Source organism: Oryza glaberrima, chromosome 11 (genome assembly GCF_000147395.1).
Source record: "Oryza glaberrima chromosome 11, OglaRS2, whole genome shotgun sequence".
Classification (NCBI taxonomy): domain Eukaryota; kingdom Viridiplantae; phylum Streptophyta; class Magnoliopsida; order Poales; family Poaceae; genus Oryza; species Oryza glaberrima.
The window spans coordinates 19,218,006-19,240,293 of record NC_068336.1 but is presented as its reverse complement, the minus strand read 5'-3'; the positions used below and the strand labels follow the sequence as shown (position 1 = coordinate 19,240,293).

The 22,288-nt window shown below is 39.8% G+C and overlaps 4 protein-coding genes across 6 annotated transcripts; 2 read left to right on the top strand and 2 right to left on the bottom strand.

The window, feature by feature from the left end:
• Window positions 1–2,397: 2,397 nt before the first annotated feature.
• Window positions 2,398–4,817, bottom strand: LOC127754043 (uncharacterized). Its single transcript, XM_052279495.1, has 3 exons — window positions 4,379–4,817; window positions 3,278–3,385; window positions 2,398–2,711 (listed from the first exon to the last, which is right to left on the bottom strand). Exons 1-3 carry the CDS (start codon window positions 4,760–4,762, stop codon window positions 2,589–2,591), a joined length of 615 nt encoding a protein of 204 aa, XP_052135455.1. The 5' UTR covers window positions 4,763–4,817; the 3' UTR covers window positions 2,398–2,588.
• Window positions 4,818–6,143: 1,326 nt separating this feature from the next.
• Window positions 6,144–12,497, bottom strand: LOC127755019 (probable protein S-acyltransferase 23). Its single transcript, XM_052280648.1, has 13 exons — window positions 12,014–12,497; window positions 11,774–11,914; window positions 10,891–11,003; window positions 10,149–10,228; window positions 9,477–9,640; window positions 9,137–9,266; window positions 8,943–9,042; window positions 8,697–8,745; window positions 8,348–8,422; window positions 8,072–8,170; window positions 7,387–7,465; window positions 7,166–7,314; window positions 6,144–6,717 (listed from the first exon to the last, which is right to left on the bottom strand). The coding sequence occupies exons 1-13, from the start codon at window positions 12,293–12,295 to the stop codon at window positions 6,523–6,525; spliced, it is 1,656 nt and encodes a 551-aa protein (XP_052136608.1). The 5' UTR covers window positions 12,296–12,497; the 3' UTR covers window positions 6,144–6,522.
• A 292-nt stretch (window positions 12,498–12,789) lies between these two features.
• LOC127753865 (uncharacterized) lies at window positions 12,790–18,562 on the top strand. Of its 2 annotated transcripts, XM_052279318.1 has the most exons (10): window positions 12,798–13,425; window positions 14,684–14,933; window positions 15,066–15,137; window positions 15,245–15,319; window positions 15,792–15,875; window positions 16,703–16,772; window positions 16,866–16,957; window positions 17,514–17,555; window positions 17,737–17,817; window positions 17,906–18,547. In XM_052279318.1, the coding sequence occupies exons 1-10, from the start codon at window positions 13,358–13,360 to the stop codon at window positions 17,981–17,983; spliced, it is 912 nt and encodes a 303-aa protein (XP_052135278.1). In that variant the 5' UTR covers window positions 12,798–13,357; the 3' UTR covers window positions 17,984–18,547. The 2 variants fall into 2 exon arrangements, with proteins under 2 accessions (XP_052135277.1, XP_052135278.1); XM_052279317.1 differs by having other exon boundaries at window positions 12,790–13,425; window positions 16,703–16,957; window positions 17,906–18,562.
• A 598-nt stretch (window positions 18,563–19,160) lies between these two features.
• Window positions 19,161–22,118, top strand: LOC127754788 (phosphatidate cytidylyltransferase, mitochondrial). Of its 2 annotated transcripts, XM_052280369.1 has the most exons (9): window positions 19,161–19,451; window positions 19,581–19,640; window positions 19,755–19,823; window positions 19,948–20,040; window positions 20,242–20,346; window positions 20,436–20,513; window positions 21,140–21,265; window positions 21,542–21,635; window positions 21,705–22,118. In XM_052280369.1, exons 1-9 carry the CDS (start codon window positions 19,272–19,274, stop codon window positions 21,893–21,895), a joined length of 996 nt encoding a protein of 331 aa, XP_052136329.1. In that variant the 5' UTR covers window positions 19,161–19,271; the 3' UTR covers window positions 21,896–22,118. The 2 variants fall into 2 exon arrangements, with proteins under 2 accessions (XP_052136329.1, XP_052136330.1); XM_052280370.1 differs by lacking the exon at window positions 20,242–20,346 and having other exon boundaries at window positions 21,705–22,089.
• Window positions 22,119–22,288: the final 170 nt, after the last annotated feature.

The window sequence follows — 22,288 nt, the reverse complement described above, 5'->3', positions numbered from 1 at the left end:
CTTCTATTGAGTTTATGCGCGATGCATAAAGCCTTAATGTGGTGGGAGGCGATACAGCCTCCCAGGCGTTGGATATAGACACATGGCGACATATGCTTACCTGACCGCATTTAAGAATGAACAAATTTTTTTATGCACTACAGAGATGCAATTGTAGGTACAATTGCAGCTATTGTGTAACTTTTGTACTACTAGTAGCACATTTATTTTATGAAAAAGTGGGATCCATGTGTGGTGGCAACGTGGCATTCATCTTGAGATGGTTTTCTTAGGAGCTAAGGATCAACGAACGGCTGACATTTGGCCTGAGTTAGGTTTTCGCTCTAAGGTTATTTGTGATATTATCTTAGGGGATTTCAGGCATCTTAATTGCTATAAGTAGAGGAATGAATGCTAGGGTGAGGGTGTCCCTTGTTCCTTTTTGTGAGAGATTTGTGAGAATTTGCTTTTAGGCCTTTTGAAGAGTTAAATTCAAATACATGTGAAGATGTATGTTTATTTGTCGTTGAGTCTTTTCTTTCAACACTTTTATAATTAATATTTTTTGAAGTTGTGGAATTTTATTTCAGTGCTTGCATCCTCTCTCCTTTCGCAATTTAAATAAATAATTTAGATGTTTATGTCTTGCCATGAAGAGAGAGGCAATCTTAATTGCTTTCGGGCATGTAGATAGGTTGAACTGCTCGAACTATCAAGATTTTTCTGAGTTTTTCTCAATTCCTTCCCAGATCTAGCTAAGGCAATAGCTACGATCTAAGGGAGGTCTTCGAGAAATATTTTTTATGAGTATTTTGGGGAAGATTTTTAAGACGCTATATTAGTGCAAGTTTATGAATACCGCAACATATGTTGTATTGATCTCTCATTAGACTATGAAGAATATACGAATTTTCAAAATATGGTTGTATCCAATGAGATAATCATACATGTCCTATTATAACTACATTTTAGCACAACTCTTAATTGAATTTAAACCTAAGTCTGGATGATATGTGACATTTTATATTTTATACTTTATATTCTTAAACTGAATTTAAACACAATACATAAGTTGTATATATGACATGTATAATATTATTGTTTGTAATATTAAATTACGCATTTAATATGTTAGGTGTTCCAAACTATAATGAACAATAATAGTGCAGATGCTACATGTTAGTGTTTTTACACAAATGATGAATTGGTGAAGACTTTCGAAAGAACGTTGTGAAATCCCTAATGTTACCTAATACTATAGCACTTCACACCTATTATATAAATATTGGTGCTTTTACACCGATGATGAGTCGGAGAAGTGAAATCTCTAATGTTGTCTAATGGAATAGCACTTCCTACCTATAAGATAAATGGAGGTATTCGGTTTAGGCGTCGTGTTATCTTGTCACTAGTCCTTATGAAAGTGTGGAACAATTTAATATTTTTTACAGTGCAAGTTACTCCTAAATATTGGGAAAAATGTTTTGGGAAGTATATTTGCTGGCATTGCTCATGGTAAAGTTCTTACAGAGCAGTTTCACGCTCAAAACTGTTGCCAGGCTTTGCATATGTATTTGCTGCTGATGATGATTACTTATATGTATTTGCTGCTAATGATGATTACCATAAGGATAAAGATTACGAGCTAGAAGAAAATGAGACTATTAGCTAAGTAGGTATCAAAGGTGTGTATATAAAGAAGTAGGTATCAGTTTAAAGGATGAATACCAGAATATCACTATGCTGTCGGATCTGTTTTTATTATGTTTGCTCCTTTTTCGCTTCGTTATTCAGAATCATCTATTATTCAGAATTATTTTAGTAGTAATATATAGCTATATTGTATGATGATATGGTCTAGATAATCTCTGTTTTGATATGAACTTGTAAATGTCATCATCTAGGACATAGCCTATCCCCAAGGCTGGAGACGACGGATCAAAGATATTTTACCAGGTTAATCTCTATCATCGATCACAACGAGGACACTCAACCGCAAAATTATGAATTGGCATAATGCATAATGAAAATTCGAGTATTATTTCAGTAAGTTTTGACTCAAAGATCAACACTTCTAAAGATGCTTGCGGTTTCTACTGTCATGTGCTATGACATGGTGCTTAAGGCGTTAAAGTCATTACTTGCTAACCACATCAGGTAGTCATCAACTAGTGCCTATATACAGTAAAACCTGTCGACTATCACTTAGAAACTTGTAGTCAAAATCATCTCAAACAGTTGTCAATTGTGAGCTCAGTTATCCGGTTATCAATATTAGAGTTTTTTTGCCTGCCCTTCACATTGAAACAAACAAGAAGCCGTGGACAAATCAGAACCAATGGATTACGATCTGACATTTTATCACACGGATTATATGGAAATTTCTTGCCTACCCTTCACATTGAAACAAACAAGCCGTGGACAAATCAGAACTAATGGATTACGATCTGACATTTTAGCACGCAGATTATATGGAAATGTTAGACAATTACAGTCTACAGCTAGCTTTGCATTTACAGCTACAAGCACGTCTAGTAAAAGAAGAAAACTATCGAGCTATATATAACGTTTTCATGATATATATTTCCCATATTCGTGTGCCCTTAAGTTTAGAAGACATCTGGGGAGGGTCGAGAGAGTCGTTCATCTTCCAGTAGCTCATATGGATCAATGTATGGTGGAGGCGATACTGGTGTCTTGCTTGCATCGTGTACAAAACTTGGTCCAAAATACTGTAATTGGAAAGTGAGATCAGCCATATTTTCAATTTGCTCATATGTAAAAAAACTCAGAAGACAGACTCTTTTGCTCAACATGTAACAGGTAGAACATATGATTTTGTTGAAGAACAATTAATATGAACTGTAATTATTATTATTTTTGCTTTATTTAGCTTCTCATTAGATTCAAGGGCAATATGCTAAACAAAATATCAATATAACAAGATCATAAGCAACTCTGATTTTCAAACGCTATAATATATGCATGTAATGTCACAATATGCTCCATGAAGTGGTACACGGGTAAATTAAGAGCAAGACACATGCTAGCTATTCGTTTTGATTGAGAGGAGTGCATTCTGCATTCCAAATAAAGCATCCTGAATACAGATTAATATAAATATTAAATTGTCAATCAGCTTCTCTAAACTTTTTTTTTTGCGGGGACCTCTCTAATTTTCTAACTCTTAAGATATGTATGTATGTTTTGATATATATTGTTTGTTGCCATACATGTGAAATAGGATCAAAGCACTTTCTGTCCAGCAAGAGCACGGGAAAGAAATTAAAGAACTTACCACATAAAGAACAGCAAACAGAGAAACCGTGACAAGAATCAAAGGGGCAAATCCCAGAAAAAATGTACTGCCAAGTGACAACAGCAACTTTGCCCGTGGAACAAGACCCTGAAAAGAAATAAATTACTACGTTAAAGGCAATAGCTTGTTGATTATCTCATTCTCATATATCACTGAGAATGGTTAAATAACCCAGCGGCCAGCAGCCATAAATCATGACTGTTTACTATACAAATGTAAGTACTCCCTCCGTTTCAGATTATATGATGTTTTAACTTTGGTCAAAGTCAAACTGCTTTAAGTTTAACCAAGTTTATAAAAAAAATAGTAATATTTTCGACCCAAGATAAATTTATTATAAAAATATATTTAATTATTAATTTAATAAAACTAATTTGGTAATACAAATACTACTATATTTGTCTATAAGCTTAGTCAAACTTGAAGCAGTTTGATTTTGACCAAAGTCAAAATATCTTATAACCTGAAACGGAGGGAGTACGATTATTTGGAACACAAAATAAATCAATGCTACCAGTGAATCACCTATTACTTTTCTATTTAGGTATATCACTTGCATCACGCGACATTTAAATGTCTGACAAAATATTCATGCCAAAGAACAATTGAACAAAGACCAATCTCGATTGAGCCACAATTATGTTCATTGCCTAGCGCCAAAGAAACATCATTCAGAAATTTAATGGCCAGTGCATCTCTCCCTTCCTGTTCCATTTTGACACTTGTGCTTGTCAACCTGATACTAAACCAGAATCATTTACAGCTTTCCTCGATTACCATCTTCCTTGGTCAAATTATCCAAGCAACTATGACCAAAAGAGTCAAGCAAGATTCATCCTCAACTAGTTTCATTTCTTTTCTCCTCAGTACTCCAAATACAGAAAAGAAAACACTGTGCAATTTCCAGTTACGGAGTACTACCAAATTACCAATCCACAGCTAGGACAACACTTCACCAACGATTTTCACTTGGGAGTAAACAAAATTAGAATGCATTTTCTGATCATCGCCAAATCAAGTATGGAATCCAGCAAGTTAATCGGTGTGTGCGTGTGTGAGAGAGAGAGATTGGGCGCGAACCTCGAGGCCCTCGCTGTTGAGAGCCATGGACCTCGCCCGCTGCCCATCCGCCCCGGCGGCCGCCCGCTCGAACTCCGCCGCCGCCACCCGCTTCCTCCCGCCCTCCTCCGCCCCCACCTCCTTCTCCCCGGCGCCCGCCGCCGCCGCCCCCGACGCCATCCCCCTCCGCATCAGCTCCTTTGCGAACAGCGACTCCGGCGCCTCCTCCCCCTCCCCCTCCCCCTCCCCCTCCCCTTCCCCACCCTCGCTCCCCACAGCGCGGCACCTCACCCGCATCCGCACCACACGCCCCCGCGCGCGCGTCCTCACACTGCACCCCGACGACGACGACGCGGCCGCCGGGATCGCCGGGAGCGCGAGGCGGATCACGGCCATGGTCGCCATTGGTGGTGGTGGAGGAGGAGGAGGTGGTGGGCTTCGTGGAGCTTCGAGATCGGAGGAGGTCGAGTGGACTTGATGATGGCCGGCGAGGCGGGGATCCGGCCGTCGGATCCGCGCGGAGATTCGTGCGGGGGAGGGATGGAGGGTGGGGATGTGGTGGAGGACTCGTGCGGCTGGGGAGAGAGCGGAGGAAGGAAGCGGGCGGGAGGGTGGACACGTGTATGGCTGTGGTTGGGCAGGGAGAGGGCGAGCGGGGCCCACCTGTAGAGTGTACCGTTCGGCCACTCGAATGTGCAATGAATTAGGGAGTTTGGCATGGATTTATCGGTGTTTTTCACGGCACTCTAACGTGAGTGCTTGGATCTTTGCTGCTAGATCCACGGATTTTGGATACGTTGGGTTGAAATGCGACATATCCGACATTTTTCAGTCCAAGGATTTCTTTGAAATGCATAGATTATTTTATGGTTTTTTATGACTTTTAGTTCGTCTAAATTTCCTTCATTTTAGAGACGCGGTTCCTTTGAAACGTATAGATTATTTTATGGTTTTTTATGACTTTCAGTTCATCTAAATTTCCTTCATTTTAGAGGCGCGGATTTGTTCAGCATCTAAATGTTTGGGAGGGATAGCAAGAAAAGAGAGTGTAAGTAGGGTGATATACTCAATCAACTAATTTCACGAGGTGCTTGCTACCAATTGAAGAGTGTTTTAAAGTGAAAAGCTCTTGAACACGATGGATTACATTGTTACAAGCTTGCTTCTCTAAGGGTGTGTTTGAGGGAAGGGGATTAAGAAGATTGGGAAGATACGCAAAATGAGGTGAGCCATTAGCTCATGATTAATTAAGTATTAACTATTTTAAATTTCAAAAATGGATTAATATGATTTTTTTAAAGCAACTTTCCTATAGAAATTTTTTGCAAAAAACGCACTATTTAGTAGTTTGAAAAACGTGCGCGTGAAAAACGAGACTCAATCTCCTCTATCACCCTGGAACGAACAGAGCCTAACTTGCCTGAACTATTTGGCACTTGTGGTGAAGATAGCACCTGCTGTTGCTGCAAAAATTCTGAGGAAGACAACAAAAGCGGCTACATCGAGCTAGAAGAATAAGATGCTCCCTCCGGACAGAATTTTCTGTCGTTTCAGAGACTGAAAATGACCTCGAAAACGTCAAATTGTCCTAACCGGAGGGAGTAGCTGTGAATGCAAGATCTATCGTCTCTATAAACGATTTCGTTTTTGCATCGACCTGACACGATCTTGGAGCAGGTCGTAGTGGCCATCACTGCTGGAAATGCAAATAAAGGAAGTAAGTTAGGAGAAATGCCTTCCTTGCAACAAGAAGAAACTGCCAAACTTAAGTTGAACAGATCAAACAGGTGAAAATTTCTCAGGGTATTTGTCTACTTGCACGAAAGCATCTAATGTTACAGATTATTATACATCAGAAGTTCAAACCTGCATTTCTCATCTATTGGCACTCGAAATCGAATACAACACGATATGTATGGTAATAGTGATGTAACCGCCAAAAAAGAATACATATATAGCACATACACATAATCTACAAAATCAAACCATTCCCATGACTCAACCTTGTATAAACACCTGGATGAAGCAGAGTGGCTCAAAGGGGAGATCGCTTTCCGCACCTGTTGTTGTCCATCCAAGTCAGAAAATTGTTCAAACCTTCTCTCCTGGATCTTATGAACTGTGTGACTGTATAAGACTGGTATTTGCTCCAGAAATTTGTGAGACTAGCTTCGTTGCACTGTTTGTTGAAGCGTTGGCCATGCAGCCTCCTCGTCATTACTGTATCCATTTACAAGAAAATCAGTGCAGTTCCTCCGGCATCCTCGACTGTAAGGATTCCTGAAGCGTCCGTCAGGCCCCCGAAGATATGCATAGCGTGACTGGTTTGCTGCTTCATTAGTTGTGAGATTGCGTGCTATCTGAAATGAAACATTCCATGTAAATGGGTCAGGCTTTTTTTTTTTTTTTTGAAAAGCTTGTTCATTCAGTCAGATGAAATATGCAGTTTAACTCTGTTACCATTTGCTCTTCCAAGAACATACGCCATAGGGGAGTAATAGAAATATAGAATACTTTAAGCTACATGATATATGCAGTCAGATGCAAAAATAGCAGAGATTTAAATACTCTTGTGCTACATACTATAAAGACTTCAAGCAACAAAATAAAAATATTATGCTACTTTGCAATTAGTACTGTCTAAAATGTCCAGATAAAAATAAAAATTAGCATACAAATAAATTAAATTTCTCATTCATAATTAATGCATATTTATTCAAAACATGCAACATGGTGCATTGGAATGAGGCAGCTCAACAAATCAAACGATTGTACGGCCTAAACAACCACTCCATGTAACAATTTTACCTGTGTTGCTTGTGCTCCTGTCAGAATAAGCGCTCCAGTCAATAAAAAGACATCCATGAACATGAACAGTACAGCACCAGGATGGTTTGACAGCATGAAGTTAATCCATGACTCAGAAGATGAGAGTATAATGGGCTCTGTCCAAAGTCCTGTCATTAAATGTCCTCGTGAGTTTACCCTTTAATGAATAATTACGAGTTTTATTTACTGGATCTCCTTACTGTGGAACCCAATCGCAGCGCCCAGAAATGCTGTAGTTGTTCCCATACAAAGGAACACAAAAAAGTCCCACTTATTTCTCTGCAAGCAAAGCGTATGTGGTTATAGGGAAACCCAGCAAATCTGTTTTCAGGATATAATTGAACATTAGATATTTATATCCATCATTTTTTAACACCAAAACGAGGCAATTTAGATATATTCCCAATGTTTCAAAGCACTAAATGGTAAATAGAACGTACATATATAGGTATAATAAATTGTTCTGATTTCTTAATCATCTCCAGAGTTAAGCAGCATGTTCTTCCAGGGAGAAAAAAAAAATTTCCCTCCTATTTATTAGGTGGATGGAATATTCAGAGGAAATTACTACAATGCTCCAGTCGATGAATAGAACTTTTGGTAGTAGTATGGCAAGAATAAAAGGTATGGCTACATAATCCCATTCGAAACTTAATCTGTAACAAATCACTGGAACAGCGCAGAGAGACATTATACCCATTGTGCTACAGTGGAATATGTTTCCTGTTTGTTAGCAGGATATGATAGGCTATGGTTATGTGACTTCTATTAAGCAATCGCTAGTTGGTAATACAGCTGCAACAGCACGGAAGAGAACTTTCTTCCAATGGAAGACAAGCTATATTGAAAACTTCAGGTGGAATTCCAAAATTGCTCCCGTCTTACCCTTCCAACACAATTTGATATCCAAGGACAGTGATGGTCAAACTGCTCAACACAGTGCTTACAAGTTGGACAATGTTTGGAGCGCATTGGGCGAATTATCTGGTAAGTCACAAAAAAAAGATGTAATTGGTATTTCTGACATACATAAGAATAGAAAAAAATAAATATCATATGCAGATATGGTCATTTCAGTATGAAGAAATACACAAAAATATGAAAGGAAAAAAGGAATTTGGAATTAAAAAGAATAAAAATAAAAATAGGTTCTTAAAATACCTTGCATGTGGGGCATAACTGAGACCAATTGCCTGTCCAAGCAGAAGAATTAAGGTTAATCTCCATAAGTGGTTCCTGTAAAGACAATATTAATAATCATCATTATGATAACACCAAAATCTTAATTATATGATATTACTGCTGGAGTACAAAGTTATCATTACAGATGATTGCATGAACAGCAACAAATTCAATCCAGATAACATTTATGTTCCTGAAGTAACAAATTTTAACTCTTTGTTCGAACATAATTTCCAGGGACGAGATGCTATACAAATGATAATGAGGGGCATTTTGTTGAAGTACATGTGGATGGAAAATTGTTTGAACAATACTTAAGGCGTTTTACCTTTGGATCAAGTCGCTTGGTATTGGCTTGGATGTAGCCTGGATTTTTTCTATCCAAAGACCATAAGAGCACAAATTTAACCTCAATCAGGGTGTAGGCACAGAAAATATGCTTATAAGAAAATAAATTAACGTCTTCAAAATTAAGAAATGTAACTAAAAACTAAAAATGGAGAGTGCCACACCAATAAGCAAAGTATTAAATAAGTTTCTCATCTCCTCATCATTATGCACTCACATAACCTACCTGCTTACTCTGTAGAACATCACCAATGAAGCAAAGGCAAGAGAAATAGCACCCCATGACCAAATACCAACAGCGGCAGTTATTCTAGAAAAATTCGGTGCTGGAAAATTTTTACAATCAAATCAGTTATTTGAATAAATGCTATACAAGTTCAAGTTTGAATACAAAAAATGAAAATCACAAGCAATGCTTACCAAAAATAATTGAGTTCAGAAAAAGGGTGATAAGGACAATAAGAAAGCAAAACAGGATAGGAGCATATCCAATCTTCCGCGATCTCCCTGAGCAGTACTTGTCTTCAAATGTTACTTTTGTAGCATTGGACTACAAGAGAAAGGACCATATTAGAACTTAATAACCAGCAACTGAATAAATATTGTGGAAATCCACACCATTTACAGCAGCCCACACCTAAATAGCCGCTGTAGTGTATGCAGACTCAATGGTAGCCCGTATTAGTTCGTGCTCAAACATGCAGCGAATATTTTCAAGAAAAGAAGGCTAGATCTTATAATTAATGCTGGAGGAACCTACAAGGATATAGGAAAGATGCCGATGACCTTTGTCGTTTGCAAGTTCCACAGGAGTAAACCCACCGCTATCCTTCAATGTGAGTTCCTCCTTGGTACCAGCATGTACAAGAACAGTGCACACCTCATAATTTCCTCTTATTGCTGCCCAGTGTAATGGAGTACAACCTACATGACATCACAACATATAGTTAATACAAATGTGACTTTTAAGAGCTTCCTCAAATAAATTACTAGCATGTAGCAACTACTGACATATATAATTTGGCTATTCCTAGAAAAAAAATCAACATTTCCCATGCTCTAAACAAGAAGGAATATGACCAGTGAAACAAACAAAACCATGCAAATGTTTTATAACAAATATGTAACAAGAGACTAATTTTTCAACTAGAACACATGCTAAACAGAATTTAGGACCCATAGTTTTCACTTTTCAGTGACAAGAAAGAAAAATTTTATGTTCCACATTTCCAGCTGTCCATAGCTTTCACCAAAAATAAAACTAATAATTCTCTAACTACTCCTATAAATTACACAGGATGGAAAATATACATATGCATGAATAACGTAGATAGTGATCAGGAACACTAGTCAATATATTTTGCTCTTAGCACGGAGCTAACACATGTAACTAATATCACATAAAAGAAGAAGATTGTCATGTGAATGGTACCATTTTTGTCTTGCCTTACTTGATTAGCATCCATAAACAGCAGTAACCTAATTGTATCAGCATTTCCTTTGTAGGCAGCCCTGAATATGTTAGAATATACAGTTACACAACCAGATAAGATAGCTGAAAGAATACATAAAAGTATTCATATTATGGATGTCTTGAAAACAGAAATCAAGCTAACAATGTATTACGATAAATTAATTAACTCTTCAGGACTGACATGGGCATTCAAACTTTATGTAAACATTTTTGTACTATAATTCTGGAATATTATAATAGCCGATGCATTTTTTGTCCAACAAAAATAGATTAAATCATTAAGAAGAGTGAAAACTCAGAAGACAACCGACAAATGATTTGTTGTGAAGTATATTACATAACAAGTAAATTGGTAACAGATTATTCACATTTTGGGGCTTGCTAATTCTTCAGTATGAGGGACAGGAGCAGAGCAAGATGAGTAACTCATGATGGCTGTTAAATTTAACTGATGATCATGCAAGATAGCCAACAAATCAGCACCAAATGATACAGATGTATCATTGATTCTTCTGCAGTTCTACTTCTCGAAGATATTTGCCATATCAATGATTCACTTGCATGAACAGTTTGAGACAAAATTTCAACCAGGATACGTTTCAAATCAACCATTTTCTTGTATGTTCTTCATGGGAAAGGCTTGTGAAACTAGGAGAAAACATGCATCTAAAAGGTAAAGAGTATCATCATAATCAAGTACCAGTGCAATGGACTCCTCCCATCATTGTCCAAACACTCAAAGTCTGCACCGTACTTTGAGATAATGTGGTGCAAGAATGCTGTTTGTCCATACTGAGCTGCAACATGAACTGCCTGACATAATGATCGAAACAAAGAAATGTGAACCATAAGATTTCACTCACATTACAAAACGCTAAAAATATAGATAGACGGGGTTATATTATCTCCAGCAGTGTGACTCCATAAAAGTTGAAAAGCTAATAACAAGACAGGTTATCCAGAAAAGTAAGCATGATTCAAGAAGTTTCCTCCCTGTACTCCTGTTAGCTGATAGAATTTTTTTTACAAACAGCTTTTCCAATGAATTAGATTTGCACAGCAGATGGCAAAAAGATTGATATATTTTGAAACTCAATGCAGGTGATTTTTCATTAGAGAAAAAAAAAAGACGTACAGCAAATTCTACAGTAGTTCCTTGAGCAATAACTTCAATCTTGATCAACCAGCAATCCATGTATTACCAAACTAAAAAACCATGATTGATTTAGTAAATCGCTGATCTCATTTCTATTTGCATAATGTAGCACTTATTAACAAGAGGTTAACTTATTGCAGCGGCGGGGACAGCTCCCGGACAGGTTAGGCGGCCACCTGGGCTCCACCATTGCCGTCTCCATTGCCATTAGCCATCGACGCGTATAAAAATCAGTAGGTCACCACAAAACGTTACTAGTCGCCCACTCGCCCGGGCTTTACGACGGTTCTGGCTCCACCACTGGCTCATTGCTATCTGTTTCAGAACAATCTAAAGTCTAAACTCAACAAACATCCTACATTCTAATCTCCCAACTGATCTCCTAAGACCACCTAGAGTTTTCAGAGCAACAAAACGACTGCATTACCCGGTAGCCATTCACATCGGCCGCCTCGACCCTCGCGCCGTTCTCCAGCAACACGTCCGCCGCAGCTATGGCTCCACGCACCGCCGCCCAGTGCAGGGCCGTCTGCTGCGCATTGTCCCCGGCGTTGACGTCGCCTCCATGCTGCTCATACCAAACCCCATCAACCAAAAAAAAAAAGGGAACAGAGCAAACACCCCAATCTGAGGGCAGCGAGGAGCCCAAACAGTAGAGCAGCTGGACCTCGATGATGTAGAGCGCGACGTGGGGGTAGTTGTTGAGCGTGGCCCACTGGAGCGCGTGGTAGCCGTTGCCGTCGGGCGCCGCGAGCGACGCGCCGCCGTCCCGCTCCACGAACCCGCGCAGACGCTCCAGGTCCCCGTACGCCGCGGCGGAGTACACGTCCACCACGGGGTCCCCCTCCCCGCCGTTCGCCCGCGCCTCCCTCACCTCCACCACCCCCTGCTTCACCCCTCCACCTCCGCCGCCGCCGCCGCCGTCGCCGACCACCTCGATCTCCGCCATCGAGGCGAGCTAGGTTTTCCTCTCTCTCTCTCTCTCTCTTTCTCTCTCTGTTTTTTTTTTTTTTGCGCGCGCGAGGGGGAGGAGGTGAGGTTGGCTAGGTCAAGATTGCTTGGAGGCGAAGGCAAGGCGGCGGCGGCGGTGACCACCGACAAGTCTCCGAGAGGGGAGGCAGCCGCCGCCGGCCGGTGGGGGGTAGTTGGGGAAGAGGTGGTGGCGGGTGGAGGGGTGTGTGAGGGGAGATGCTCGGCGCCGGTGAGCCGTCCGATCCGGCCGGTGGCCGATCGGACGGCTGTGGTTGTGTTGCGCTGCAGACCAAGCGACGAACGGTTGTTTACCTAACTTTCTACTAATTTCTACTCACTCCGTTGTTTACTCTTTGATTATTTTTATAGACAGATTTTATTAAGTTCGATTAAGTTTATAACAAAATTTAGCAATATTAAAAATATTAAATTGATTTTATTAAATCTAACATTGAATATATTTTGATAAGGAGCAATAAGTTTGTTTTTTATTGAAAATACTATATATTTTTATAAACTTTGTCAAACTCAAGTAATTTAACTAAAAAAAAGTCAAACGACTTATAATGTGAAACGAGGAAAGGAGTACATTGATAGACCTATCAATGTATTTAGTCCAATGATTAAATTTTGGTCAATTATGTTATTTGCCTTTAGGTATTGTTATTTTACTGGTTTGTCAAACTTTAGTGTAAAAGATATATGAAATAGCGTAATCTTTTGACGCCACATAATAGTTAGTCACAGTTGTGACACATCTCTAATACTGATTGCAAGGTGCTGATCCTAGCACGTTATTGGGCCACGTGGCAAGCTGGAAAAAGAGCTAACCATCTCTAAAATATTGCCACGTGTCAACTCTTGGTATGTCCTGTGTACATAATTAAAAAAAATGCCCCTTTAAGAAGCTGAAGAGGTGCCTCTTCACATCTCTAGAATAATCAAGAAACAACCTATTATCAAGCTATCATCTGTCATTATTATTAGAATTAAGGAAAAAAGATGGTGTTATCAAGCTTGTAAGATATGCAGCAGTAAGATGCTATGGAATGGCACCATAATGAAGTGCAGGAGAGAGAAATGTCCATGTACCCAATATGATTACAAGTAAGTAAACTCACTGTTATGCTCTAAATTACTTGTCAATCTCATAGTTGGAGTCTGGATCAAAATGTTCATTGCATTTCTTTTACAATCTTAGAATACAAAACTATTGCCTATTGATTGATTTGTTATTTAAATGGTGAATTCCTCAAATGATTTAATTTGAGCACTTTTCAAGCTGACATTGATCATCTACTCTATCAATTACTACCAACAAAACACCAAATTTGACAATGATTTATCCAAGCATAGTATCTACTTGGAAGTTATGAGTTCAAATTCATGATATATAATTGATAATAGAAGATTCAATTAAAAACGTATTGATCTTAATTTTTTTTACTTTGGAGTATGTCCTTTGTGATATAACAATCTGTATAAGATATTTTCTCATGAAACTAATTTAATGATAAATTGCTGATTATTTTCACATAATGGACTATTTACTCTTGAACGGGGGCTTATTGCTCAGACCGTTCAGTTTAGCACCAAGGGTGAACACAGTTAGCAGCACTATAATTGGAATTTTTTTTGAAAATAATTCGATTTTAATGGAAAATCGCTAAATATATGTCGGTTAGACGAAATCGCAAGTTTAGCATCTATCGAACAACCAACAGGTGATAAAATAATTTTAAAAAAGATAAAAAAAATACTGTAGCATCATTGTAGCGTGTAGCCGCGCCCCTATCGAACATGCAAAGTTCGATATGTCCCTGCCGGTACTGTGCAAGTACTTTTTTATTTTTTTTTCTTGGACCAACTAGCCTGTCGAACAGCAGTGGTTCGATAGGTTCCCTGTCGAACCACGGTTGTTCGATAGGGTGCTAAATTTACGATTTCACTTAACCGACCCATATTTTTGTGATTTTCCATTAAAATCAATTTTTTTATAAAAAAATTCCTATAATTGTCTTAATAGAAGTTTGCTTGCTTGATGGTATTAATAGAAGTCTGCATAATGTGTCTTACACAGAAAATTTCCTAATAGCTAGCTACGCGGCAAAGCCGCGTCTCTTTCTAGTTTTCTTTAAAAATAAGTTTATTACGTATCCATAAAAGGAGCAAAGTCTTATATTATATAAAGTTACTTCTAAGTGTGACACGTAACAAAATGAAATTTAAAGACTAACATAACACCCCCATATCTAACCTGCAAAAATGATCGAGACTTTTCTTTTCCTCTCCTCTCTTGTAGCCAAATACACAATGAAAAATCGACACAAAGAAAAAAATACACGATGATAAATTGTTTTTGCAGATGGGCTGATTGGGCCGGAGGCCGTCTGATTCCGGGCCTTCCGGCCCATCCAAACGAGCCTTTCATCTGCTTCCCCCGCTATCTCCCACAACTCCACCTCTCCACATCTTCTCGCCACCGCCGACGCCGCCGCGGCTCGCCTCCTCTCCTCCCCTCGCCGCCGCCACCGCCGCCGCAGAAGCTTGGCTCATCGCGGCGCGAGTGCCTGATGGCCGCGGCCTCCATCCCCGCGAGCTCCCAGCCCTTCAAGGTTCGGGGTCCAGCAGCAGCTCCGCCGATTAAATTAATCTGTTCTTTGTTTGAAGAGTTGAGCCTAATTTGATCTGTTCGTCTTGGCGACAACGGTGATGGTGATTGCTATACTCGCTGTGGCTCGTCGCAGCTGATCCTGGGGTCATCGTCGGTGGCCAGGAAGCACATCCTCACCGAGATGGGGCTCGAGTTCGAAGTCATGGTGGGTTGCGGCGCTTTTCTCCCGTTCTGCATTTTCCCCCCTTTTTGGGGGGATTGCTTGCTTTCGGGAATGTTCTCTTGGGGATGAAATGATTTTTGTGGTTTCAGACTGCAGATATCGACGAGAAGAGCATCAGGAGGGAGAACCCTGACGAGCTAGTGACGGTTCTTGCGGAGGCCAAGGTGCGGCATTTTCTTCTTTTGTTTTTTTCCCCATTTCTTTGGATGTTTTTACAGCTTCAGCATTGGCGTCCCACTCCCACCGCTACAGTAGCAAATGTGTTGCCGACTCCATGTCTAGTGCCATGTATTACTATTACCTTGTGCAAAATTAGATGGTATTTATGGTGATGATTGGTCTGTACCAAGTGCTTGAATTTGAGAAAAGTGAAACCTTGGCAGCTCCAATGGGGCATTTGGATTGGACTAGACCGAGTAGGTTTTGAATTAGTTATAGACTTGAATTGTAACTCTAAATTAAAGAATGGAAGGCTCTGGTTCGTCTCTGGTTGTGTCTCAGTGGTACATTGCTGCTGAATTGGTCATAGAAGAAAGAGCATACCATAACTTCGTGTAGATCTGCATTGTGATATTGTTTCTTTGTTGTCGGTTTTTCCCCTATAAAGAAACTGACCACTTCGAGCATCTTTTTCAGGCTGATGCTATCATGTCCAGATTGAATATTTCTGATTACCAGAAAGAAGGCGACAGGCCAACACTCCTGATCACTTCTGACATAGTATGCCTTTATTTCCTTTGCTCTGCTATTTTACGTCGAACTTGGATGTTTTATTCATCACAAAATAATATGTTTGGAATATGACAATGCCTCAATTTCGGTTCTCCTTTGATTTTTTTTTTATAGTTAGGAGTTCCATGTACATCAATTTTAAGTATGACTATTTTTGTGCCATGTTTTTGTTATTACACATTTGTGTGGATAGGCCTTTTCGATGTCACCAAATCCAAATGTCATACACATACGTTAATCGATTGGAATTGATCCTGAAAAAATAAATTTTAAATTCCTAAGATGTGCATTATCAATGCTGAATAGATCAATACTTTATCGTATTTAAGAATGAAGCTGGCCAGTCCCCGTGAATGACAAAATTAGGCGCCTTATAAACACCAGCAAGAGCAATGGCTGGATGAGTGCATGCTGTGCACACTGTGTTTTTTTTATATTCAAGCAAGGACAGTGTGTAGCATGACAGCACTGCCCTGTCTAGCCAGATGGTCTCACGCTGTACACTCACCTTTACCATCTTGAATGGGTCACTTCGAAAACCGTACATCTCACGGATGGGATGGATGGTCATCACGGTCAAAACCTCTTGCTTAATCAATACAATGAAGGAGTAGATTTGGTTCCGTTAACAGGATAACCATAATGTTTGGTAATTATGCATAACGCAAGTCATTCCTGTTTTAACATTTTGTTGGTCATATTCTCTTTGTGGCTGAACGCTGAAATTCATGAATATTTGGTTGAACATATCAGCTTTATTTACTAGAATGTTGTCATTCGCATTACTGTCATACTGAACTGTAGTTGACCTTGAGGTGGTCGTCCATGAAGGGATTATCAGAGAAAAGCCAACCACTAAGGAAGAAGCACGCCAATTCCTGAAAGGTGTGTCCACATGCCAAGACAACATGCATCTTATATTCTTGTTCTGCAATGTTTTATTGTATTATTTATTACTTGAACGTTTACTTTCTCCAGGTTATTCTGGCAGCCATGTCTCAACCGTGGGGTCTGTAGTCGTAACTAATCTGACAACTGGGAAGAGGCTTGAAAGCCTAGACAAAGCTGAGGTAATTTACTTTTGTAGTTACAGCACTTATTTGATAGAAGCTGTTTGTGTTCAAGTCAGATTTGGCAATGCGGGTGATCCCATTGATATGTGCGACCAAAGGCTATTGATCAACATCTTTGACAGAATATGATTCATCCAAGCCCTGTAAATGTGTAAAAAAAAGCAAAGGATTTCTTCACGATCCAGTGACTAATGACGATTGTAGTTTTCATACTTGTTTGTGTGGCGAACTTTGTTGTGGGCATCTAGCTAGATATAGTTGTTGCAGTTCTTGGTCCTCTTTTTGTTATATTAAATTAACAATAAAACGAGTTTCTTAGTGTGTGTGTGTGTTCAGGAGGAACTTTTGAAAGATGAGGCCATTCAAATTCTATTAATGCAAGAGATCTGACTGCAAAGCAACAATTTACTTTGTTCTCTGTTGTTAGTATGTAAGGCAACTAGCGCAAAAGTCAGTACATAATATTTGAATTCTGCCAGTAAAAAGGTAACTGAATTGTGTATGTATATCATGGAAAATTCAGTTAAGGTTGCCTTTTGTCATCATTTTGCAGGTGTACTTCCATGATATACCAGATGAGATCATCGAAAACCTGGTTGGTCTCATTTATTCTACTCTGTAATTTATTATCTGATTATTTGCCGAATCTAACATTTATAGTTGAAGCAGCAGTGCTGGTTAATTCCTATATTATCATCATAGGATCCAATATTTTAAAAAATTGCATTGTTTTTATGCATCTGACCTGCTCTCTCTACCCCCTTGACTGTCAACAGATCGATGAGGGGGTAGTATTTAGGGTCGCTGGTGGCTTGTTGCTTGAACATCCATTGACATTACCATTTGTTGAAGCAGTGGTTAGTGTCTATCTCACCTTATTTTTCACAAGTCTTATGTATACATGACATTTCAAACTAATGCAAACTTGGTCTCCTTTTTATGCAGGTTGGTTCTAGTGACACTGTAATGGGGATCTCGAAGGATCTTGCAAACAAATTAATTCAGGATGCATTGTCCGCTTAGCCTAGTAATATTTGGCGCTCTGATTATTTATCACATTATTACGATATTTATCAGTGAAAATTTGTCAGGGATATGGTGGTATACTGGTATCTCATAGCCATTTTTTTAGTTCAAAAGCTTTTGAAGGATTTCAGAACCCGACACACGAAGACGCATGGTGTGCAAGAACACTCGAGTCCCTCTATCTACTGTTTTGATGAGATTCTATCATTGTACTACTTACACGTTGACTGAATATACTGTCATTGTGAAGCGTTCAATCAATATCTCCATGGGGAATGAGAATGTTGCAAAAGAACTCGCAATTTTTACATATTAAATCGAAAAGACTTGTGTCCTGGTTACATTGTGTGAATCGAACTGTTTGTAGTGAACACTCTGCTACTGTTTGTTTCTCTCGGAACTACGTACCTAAAACTGGATGGCATACATCTTGTCTGCTGTGCTTGAGTTTTTCTCATATCTACCTAAAACTAAAACTAGATAGGACAAATTTAGATATTGGCTGTGTTTAGATCTAAACTTTAGATCCAAACTTCTAACTTTTTCCATCACATCAATCTGTCATATACACACAGCTTTTCAGTCACATCGTACCAATTTCAACCCAAACCCAAACTTTCAACTTTGGAAGGAACTAAACACAACCATTGTCAAATGATGTATCTCGTCCTATACTAGATCGTTGTATTATGAGATGAAGGTAGTAGTATTCATTATAGCATACAAAATTTGAGGGCTGGATGACTAGGTATAAAATGGGGCGGGCTCAATTTTTGTTAATTTTTTTTTATCTAAAAATAGTTAAGGGCTAGAGTTGTGAAAGAACCTGGTCTAACTAATTATCACCCCTACCTACAAAATTACGGTCTGATCTGAAATGCTGAATGTGACAGCTTCTAAAATTCTGCAAATTCCACGTGAAACAGTTCATTTTGCCCACAAGACAAACCTACCGGAACGAATAGTGGGCCGGGCCCAACTTCATATGGGCCCTCATGAAGATGACACTACCGTTCCAGCCCAACATAATATAGGCCCTCTCTTCGGTGAAAATCCCTGTCCAGCCCAACATAATTTGGGCCCACCTGTAGGTGAAAATCCCGTTCTCGGCCCAACTTGATTTGGGCCCACACGTCGGTGACAATCTCGTTTCTTCTTCTTCTCCGCCGTGACACGCACACGGCGAAGCGGAGGCAGCCGCCGCCGGCGACCATCTCGCGTCGCTCCTCCGGCCATCTCTTCAGTTCCTCCACTCCCCGAAGCTTCCGCCCGCGCGATCCACCGAATGCGGCCGGCGGAGGAGGTGGCGAGGGCGGCGGCGCTGGCTGGCCCGCTCGGCGAGCTCCTCCCGCCGGTGGACTTCTGCTGCGCGTACGGCTCCACGCTCCTCCACGCCCGCCCCGACGCGTCCTCCATGGTCGACTACATCCTCGGCGTCCCCGACCCGCTCCAGTGGCACTCCGAGGTGGGGTGATTGAACCCCTACTCTTCTACTCTTCCAGATTACTCCATCCAATTGGTCCCCTTCTTGGTTTGAACTTTTTGATGCGATCTTGGTTCTTGGATGGTTTCTTGGTTTGGTTAATTGGTGCAGAATTTGGAGAGGAACCCTGATCACTACTCCGGATGGATGGCTCGCCTCGGCCCCGGCGCTGTAAGCTCCCATTTCCCACCCCAAATTCACGCTCCTTTTACTTGGTTACCCCGGTTGATTGCTCCTCTGATTGTGTGATTGATTGGTTGTTGCTTGTGCCTTGTGGAAGTTCAGATTACTCGGCTCGCGGATAACATCGGCGTCGGGGTGTACTTCAATCCATTTGTTGAGTGGAGGGACAAGGTTAGCATTTGCAATGAAGCCTCCTGAATTTTGTAGCCTGATGCTTTGAGTGCATTGTGGTTTACTTGTCTTCATGCATGTGCATTTAGTTCTGAGTGACAAAATTGTAGCTATGTGGATGCAGAGGATAAAGTACGGGGTGGTGAGGATGAAGGACCTGGCCATGGATGTCTTGACCTGGGACCGGTTCTACCTCAGCGGCCGGCTACAGAAACCTGTATGTATGCCCTCTTGTTGATATCTGTGGGAAGGAAGATGCGAGCACTGATAATCTTGTTTTGCCACTGTAGTGGTTCCTGATCCAGGGTGTATCACCATTCATGTTTAGTTCAACCCCTGTTTTAATTTTAGTGCATGTATATGCCTGGTAGTGCAGATTTGACATCAGAGCTAGTATTTGTCTTTTGTATTCATGTAGGTTCATGTTCTTGTTGATAATTGGGATATAAGGAAGATTAACACAATTAATCTGAAAATGGCAACATCAGCTTCTCTACTCCTTTTGCCAGCAGAATTCACTGAGGTTTAGTGTCACTGTATCAGCATTGTTGTTACAACCATGATATGGTTCTATGCTTGTTTTCACCTTCCCTTTTTATTCCTTTTGTGCAGTATGACCTGTACGCCCAAATTTGCAGCCTATCATATATGGGTGATTTAAGAATGCTCTTCGCCGAAGACAAAAACAAGGTAAATTGATAAGATGTATACTACGTTGTTATTCTTAAATATTTTCCTGTAATTTATTTCAGCTCAATTAACATCAGAAATAACATTCCTTCCTCACAATAGTGACGCTGTCAATATGGATGTCTGAAAGCCAACTCTACTATACACCTTGAAAAATGAAATGGCGTGTTAGTTTTTTTTTAAAAAAAGAAGTGGACCACAAAAAAAATCAAATATTACATGGGACGCTTCTTATAAAAAAAGCATGGGATGCATGGTACACAGTAGTTCGTGTAATTCATTCTAAGTGTGATGCATGTCATTATCTAAAAAAAAGTGTGATGCATGTGATATGTTTAGTATGTCATCCTGCACATACATGCACCTATGGCATATAAAAAAGATGTACAATTTGGCTGTATTGAGCACATTAGTGAGTTACTGCTGTTTGCTGGGTTTTGTGGGAAGGACTGACAAGCAAATTGACTGTGTTTCTGTTGGAAGATTATTTATAGTGTCTATTGCTGTTGTTAGTCTGCTGTATGGTTGAAAGATCAATATATGGTTGTTATTCTTCATGCTGTTTTTTTTTTCCCATGACAATGGAACTTATGAATTGGTGCCAATTATACTCTGCTGTGAATCAGGTCAAGAAAATTGTTGAGGGTAGTTTCCCATCATTTCAATCGATGTACAGACCCCTGATACAAGAGTACATTGCTGAAGGACTACTGAAGACATCATCTTATGGACAACAGAAGGCTTTCCATCAGGCCTGTGTTTCCTTTTGCTCATGCATACAGTTTGTTGAAACAGTGTTAAATGTTTAGCCTCTCACTGAGATGCTTTCTTACTATCACAAATGCATCATTGGTGGCCCACCAAGATGTTTAAACTTTTCTCGTAATGTTTATCATATTGGCGTGTTCTCGCAAATGTGGTATATTTATCTCCTTTGAAACTTATAAGATATTTTATTGGTACTCTACGAAAGTCTTTTTCTTTTGGAACTTCATAAACTAAAACTGATAAGAGTTCTATATTTGCAGGATTGTGGTGCATCTGCAACAAACGAATTGTTCTCTTATCTCCCATGGACAATCCAAAGGCGATTGCAAGGAAGATTTGCATCGAATTGCAAAGGTACTAACGTCATTCGAGATTAGTACCGTCGAATCTATAACACATTCTGATAAATTGTTTAATTTCCAGAAATGCCAACTCGTGCCTCAGTTTCTTCAAAAGATGTAACAGCAACCTGTGTCCGCAAGGCTTTGAGGCGCCGGGTAATGGTCTCAAGTGCACGTCAAGCGATGTCTGGACTGCTGGCCTCAGGTGGCGCTGTTGCTGCTAGATATCTGGGGAAGAAGATATCCAAAGCCTGGAAATCAAGAACAGTTTAAGTTGTTGCTGACACCTGATGCTTTATATACACCTTTGTTAGTTACGGATTTAGGGTAGGTTTTGCTCTTAGATCAACAGGATACATAGTCTTGAGAGTAAAAAGTTCATGACTCGGAAGCAAGGTTGGAGCTTGGTCGAAGCAAGTTCATGACTCAGCATCTTGTGCTAAGTCGCAAATTTTGTAGGATCACTCAGTATAATAAGTTAATGACACAGATGACCATGCATGGCATATACAGTATGATGACCACTTTCTTCCATCTTGTTTGTCATCCGAAAAATTGTCATGAAACTGAAGATTTCATTCATAGCAAATCAGTATTAGTCGGAGCCCAAATTTTGTGTTTACATATAATTGAGGTGTGATTACAATTCATCAGCATCAGGATCCA